Source organism: Oncorhynchus clarkii, unplaced genomic scaffold, assembly GCF_045791955.1.
Source record: "Oncorhynchus clarkii lewisi isolate Uvic-CL-2024 unplaced genomic scaffold, UVic_Ocla_1.0 unplaced_contig_14042_pilon_pilon, whole genome shotgun sequence".
NCBI lineage: Eukaryota > Metazoa > Chordata > Actinopteri > Salmoniformes > Salmonidae > Oncorhynchus > Oncorhynchus clarkii.
In genome coordinates, this window is record NW_027258112.1 from 102501 (window position 1) to 108544 (window position 6044).

The 6044-nt window shown below is 50.4% G+C and overlaps 1 protein-coding gene across 1 annotated transcript in view; it reads left to right on the top strand.

Annotated features, from left to right (window-relative positions):
* The window catches only part of LOC139395700 (intermembrane lipid transfer protein VPS13B-like), a 105359-nt gene extending 99974 nt beyond the window's left edge, over positions 1-5385 (top strand). Inside the window, exon 10 of the mRNA XM_071143038.1 lies at positions 5185-5385. Coding sequence (XP_070999139.1) covers positions 5185-5385 — 201 coding nt within the window. The remainder of the gene's footprint in view (positions 1-5184) is intronic.
* Positions 5386-6044: the final 659 nt, after the last annotated feature.

Below are 6044 nucleotides of genomic sequence, written 5' to 3' on the forward strand. Positions count from 1 at the left end.
TGGAGTGGGTCTAGGGTTTCTGGGATAATGGTGTTGATGTGAGCCATGACCAGCCTTTCAAAGCACTTCATGACTCATGACGTGAGTGCTACGGGGCGGTAGTCATTTATGCAGATTACCTTAATGTTCTTGGGCACAGGGACTATGGTGGTCTGCTTGAAGCATGTTGGTATTACAGACTCAGTCAGGGAGAGGTTGAACATGTCAGTGAAGACACCTGCCAGTTGGTCAGCACATGCTCTGAGTTCACGTCCTGGAAATCCATCTGGCCCCGCGGCTTTGTGAATGTTGACCTGTTTAAAGGTTTTGTTGACATCGGCTACCGAGAGCGTTATCACACAGTCAACCAGAACAGCTGGTGCTCTCTTGCATGCTTCAGTATTGCTTGCCTCGAAGCGAGCATAAAAGGCATTTAGCTCGTCTGGTAAGCTCGCGTCACTGGGCAGCTCGCGGCTGTGTGTCCAGGAGGTAAAGGAGATATTAGAACAGACTGTTGGGGTTTGGTCTCATGAAACACTTCAAAACACTTATTCAATCCCCTTTCCTGGTGTCCTGACCCCCCCCCCCCCCCCCCCCCCCCCCCTGGTGTCTGGGTGGGTGTGTGTGTGTGTGTGTGTGTTCCCTGCCCTCATCTCAGTGTGGTAGCACCAGGGCCTTAAGTCACCAGCAGAACAGTGTTAGTGGCAGTCCTACAGTCGTTACCCTGGTTACAACACACATCCCCGACATTACCCTGGTTACAACAAACATACCCTGTATTACCCCTAAATTACCTCTGTATTACCTCTATATTACCCCTGTATTACCCTTGTATTACCCCTATATTACCCCTATATTACTCCTGTATTACCCCTACATTACCCTTGTATTGCCCCTATATTACCCCTATATTACCCCTGTATTACCCCTACATTACCCTTGTATTACCCCTGTATTACCACTATATTACCCTTGTATTACCCCTGTATTACCCTTGTATTACCCCTGTATTACCCCTATATTACCCCTGTATTACCCTTGTATTACCCCTATATTACCCCTACATTACCCTTGTATTACCCCTGTATTACTCCTGTATTACCCCTATATTACCCCTGTATTACCTCTGTATTACCCCTATATTACCCCTGTATTACCCTTGTATTACCCCTATATTACCCCTACATTACCCTTGTATTACCCCTATATTACCCCTATATTACTCCTGTATTACCCCTACATTACCCTTGTATTACCCCTATATTACCCCTATATTACTCCTGTATTACCCCTACATTACCCTTGTATTACCCCTGTATTACCCCTATATTACCCCTGTATTACCCCTACATTACCCTTGTATTACCCCTGTATTACCCCTATATTACTCCTGTATTACCCCTACATTACCCTTGTATTACCCCTGTATTACCCCTATATTACCCCTGTATTACCCTTGTATTACCCCTATATTACCCCTCCATATATTACCCCTGTATTACCCTTGTATTACCCCTACATTACCCTTGTATTACCCCTACATTACCCCTGTATTACCCCTACATTACCTTTGTATTACCCCTGCATTACCCCTGTATTACCCCTGTATTACCCCTACATTACCTTTGTATTACCCCTGTATTACCCCTGTATTACCCCTACATTACCTTTGTATTACCCCTGTATTACCCCTGTATTACCCCTACATTACCTTTGTATTACCCCTGTATTACCCCTACATTACCTTTGTATTACCCCTGTATTACCCCTGTATTACCCCTGTATTACCCCTACATTACCTTTGTATTACCCCTGTATTACCCCTGTATTACCCCTGTATTACCCCTACATTACCTTTGTATTACCCCTGTATTACCCCTGTATTACCCCTGTATTACCCCTACATTACCTTTGTATTACCCCTGTATTACCCCTGTATTACCCCTACATTACCTTTGTATTACCCCTGTATTACCCCTGTATTACCCCTACATTACCTTTGTATTACCCCTGTATTACCCCTGTATTACCCCTACATTACCCTTGTATTACCCCTGTATTACCCCTATATTACTCCTGTATTACCCCTACATTACCCTTGTATTACCCCTGTATTACCCCTATATTACCCCTGTATTACCCTTGTATTACCCCTATATTACCCCTCCATATATTACCCCTGTATTACCCTTGTATTACCCCTACATTACCCTTGTATTACCCCTGTACTACCCCTATATTACCCCTGTATTACCCCTACATTACCTTTGTATTACCCCTGTATTACCCCTGTATTACCCCTACATTACCTTTGTATTACCCCTGTATTACCCCTGTATTACCCCTACATTACCTTTGTATTACCCCTGTATTACCCCTGTATTACCCCTACATTACCTTTGTATTACTCCTGTATTACCCCTACATTACCCTTGTATTACCCCTATATTACCCCTCCATATATTACCCCTGTATTACCCCTGTATTACCCCTATATTACCCCTGTTCCTCTGTTAACTCGGCCCTCTGTTCCTCTGTTAACTCAGCCCTGTGTTCCTCTGTTAACTAAGCCCTGTGTTCCTCTGTTAACTCAGCCCTGTGTTCCTCTGTTAACTCAGCCCTGTGTTCCTCTGTTAACTCAGCCCTGTGTTCCTCTGTTAACTCAGCCCTGTGTTCCTCTGTTAACTCGGCCCTCTGTTCCTCTGTTAACTCAGCCCTGTGTTCCTCTGTTAACTCAGCCCTGTGTTCCTCTGTTAACTCAGCCCTGTGTTCCTCTGTTAACTCAGCCCTGTGTTCCTCTGTTCCTCTGTTAACTCGGCCCTCTGTTCCTCTGTTAACTCAGCCCTGTGTTCCTCTGTTAACTCAGCCCTGTGTTCCTCTGTTAACTCAGCCCTGTGTTCCTCTGTTAACTCAGCCCTGTGTTCCTCTGTTCCTCTGTTAACTCAGCCCTGTGTTCCTCTGTTAACTCAGCCCTGTGTTCCTCTGTTAACTCAGCCCTGTGTTCCTCTGTTAACTCAGCCCTGTGCTCCTCTGTTCCTCTGTTAACTCAGCCCTGTGTTCCTCTGTTCCTCTGTTAACTCAGCCCTGTGTTCCTCTGTTAACTCAGCCCTGTGTTCCTCTGTTAACTCAGCCCTGTGTTCCTCTGTTCCTCTGTTAACTCAGCCCTGTGTTCCTCTGTTCCTCTGTTAACTCAGCCCTGTGTTCCTCTGTTCCTCTGTTAACTCAGCCCTGTGTTCCTCTGTTAACTCAGCCCTGTGTTCCTCTGTTCCTCTGTTAACTCAGCCCTGTGTTCCTCTGTTGAACCCTCCTAATTCACCTTGTCATTAGCAGAACGATGGACCTTTCAGGGTCGTAACTGGACTCGGTGCCGTGTGGTGACTTCAGACAGACAGCAGTGAGAGAGAAGTGGTTCGGACGGCCAACCTAACTATTATCGTAGCGTGAGACGGGTCAGCACTAACCCAGCTGGGCGTTAGCCCCATCTAATGCAGTGAAACAACACGGGCCTGCCCATGTGGCGAATCAGATCACACACCTGACCTCACTCAGCAAGACTTCAGTCCTGCCCATGTGGCGAATCAGATCACACACCTGACCTCACTCAGCAAGACTTCAGTCCCTCTGAGCAGTTTAACGTTACACACATCACTAATACGATCTCTGAATCCTCCTTTTTCCACACACACACCTCGTCACCTAGCGGCAACCTGTCTCCTATGTCGTGCTGTCACGTTGGTCGTACGGAGGAGACCAAGGAGTGATGTGAATACGTACGTTTTAATGAAGACGAAGAACAACAAACCCGAACGTGAAGCTATATAACACTAGTGCAGACACAGGCAACTAGACATAGACAATAACCCACCAAATAAGTAAGAAGATGGCTGCCTAAATATGGTTCCCGATCAGAGACAACGATAAACAGCTGCCTCTGATTGAGAACCACTCTAGGCAACCAGAGACATGCATAAACACCTAGATAGTAAACAAACCCATAAACCTCCAAAACCCCTAGACAGTACAAAAACACATACATCACCCATGTCACACCCTGACCTGTCCAAAACAATAAATACTAAGGTCAGGGCGTGACAAGTGCACTACTTTGGCTTCTGGTAGCTCTGTGCAGTGTACTACGTAGGGAATAGGGTGTCGTTTGGGACAAAGGCGTAGTATTACTAGAACGGTTAGGGCGGTGTTGTCGGAGAACGTCGTTCTAGAACGGTTAGGGCGGCGTCTGGGGGGAACGTCGTTCTAGAACGGTTAGGGTGGCGTCGTTCTAGAACGGTTAGGGCGGCGTCTCGGAGAACGTCGTTCTAGAACGGTTAGGGCGGCGTCTCGGAGAACGTCGTTCTAGAACGGTTAGGGCAGCGTGTCGGAGAACGTTGTTCTAGAACAGTTAGGGCGGTGTGTCGGAGAACGTCGTTCTAGAACGTGTAGGGTGGCGTGCCGGAGAACGTCATTCTAGAACGTGTAGGGCGGCGTGCCGGAGAACGACAGGTCATAAGGTCCCAATGTAAAGGACGTCAGGCTGAATCCCATCGGCTAGGGTTAGGTGAGGCGGTCTCTCTCCTCCCACCTCTCCTCTCCTCCCACTTCCTCCCACCTCTCCCACCTCTCCTCCCACTTCCACCCACCTCTCCTCTCCGCCCACTTCCTCCCACCTCTCCTCTCCTCCTACCTCCTCTCCTCCCACTTCCTCCCACCTCTCCTCTCCTCCTACCTCCTCTCCTCCCAGCTCTCCTCTCCTCCCACCTCCTCTCCTCCCAGCTCTCCTCTCCTCCCACCTCCTCCTCCCAGCTCTCCTCTCCTCCCACCTCCTCCTCCCAGCTCTCCTCTCCTCCCACCTCTCCTCCCCTCCCACCTCCTCCCACCTCCTCTCCTCCCACCTCCTCCCAGCTCTCCTCTCCTCCTACCTCCTCCTCCCAGCTCTCCTCCCCTCCCACCTCCTCTCCTCCTACCTCCTCTCCTCCCAGCTCTCCTCTCCTCCCCCCTCCTCCTCCCAGCTCTCCTCTCCTCCCACCTCCTCCCAGCTCTCCTCTCCTCCTACCTCCTCCTCCCACCTCTCCTCTCCTCTCCTCCCACCTCCTCTCTTCCCAGCTCCTCTCCTCAGCAGGAAGCAGCTCGTCAGGTCAACAGCCATTAGTTCTGATTAAATAATAGAGGTTGTGAGATTTTAGTTGCCTGGGGGTTCTTGTTCTGCAGGTGCCGTGCAGCCTGGAGTATTGGGACGAGCTCCAGCATGCCTTCGTCCCCTACCGAGAGTTCAGCCTATCAGAGAGTAGCGCCTGCGAGCTGACCCTGCCCAGCCTGACGCTGACCAATGAGCAGAAGGATCTGGTGACCTCTGACCTGTGGAGGATCGTCCTCAACAACAACTCAGACGGAGGAGACGAACAGAGGTGAGGAGACGATTAACACCTGATTCTACGGTGTGTGTGTGTGCTTATCTGTGTATCTGTGTGTGTGTGTGTGTGTGTGTGTGTGTGTGTGTGTGTGTGTGTGTGTGTGTGTGTGTGTGTGTGTGTGTGTGTGTGTGTGTGTATCTGTGTATCTGTGTGTGTGTATCTGTGTGTGTGTGTGTGGTTCAGTGAGCCAGTACAGTGCAGAACGATGAGCATCTCTGAGCACAAAAGCCTCTGTGTGTCACATCTGGGAGGGAAGGTGGGGAGGGAAGGTGGGAGGGAAGGCAGGAGGGAGGGAAGGTGGGAGGGAGGGAAGGCAGGTGGGAGGGAAGGCAGGAGGGAGGGAAGGCAGGAGGGAGGGAAGGCAGGTGGGAGGGAAGGCAGGAGGGAGGGAAGGCAGGAGGGAGGGAAGGTGGGAGGGAAGGCAGGCAGGAGGGAGGGAAGGTGGGGGAGGCAGTGGGAGGGAAGGCAGGAGGGAAGGCAGGAGGGAGGGAAGGTGGGAGGGAAGGCAGGAGGGAGGGAAGGCAGGACGGAAGGTGGGGGATGCAGTGGAGAGGGAAGGTGGGAGGGATGGAAGGAGGGAGGGAGGGAAGGTGGGGGAGGCAGTGGGAGGGAAGGTGGGGGAGGCAGTGGACCTGGCCCAGGTTCAGATCAACCTAT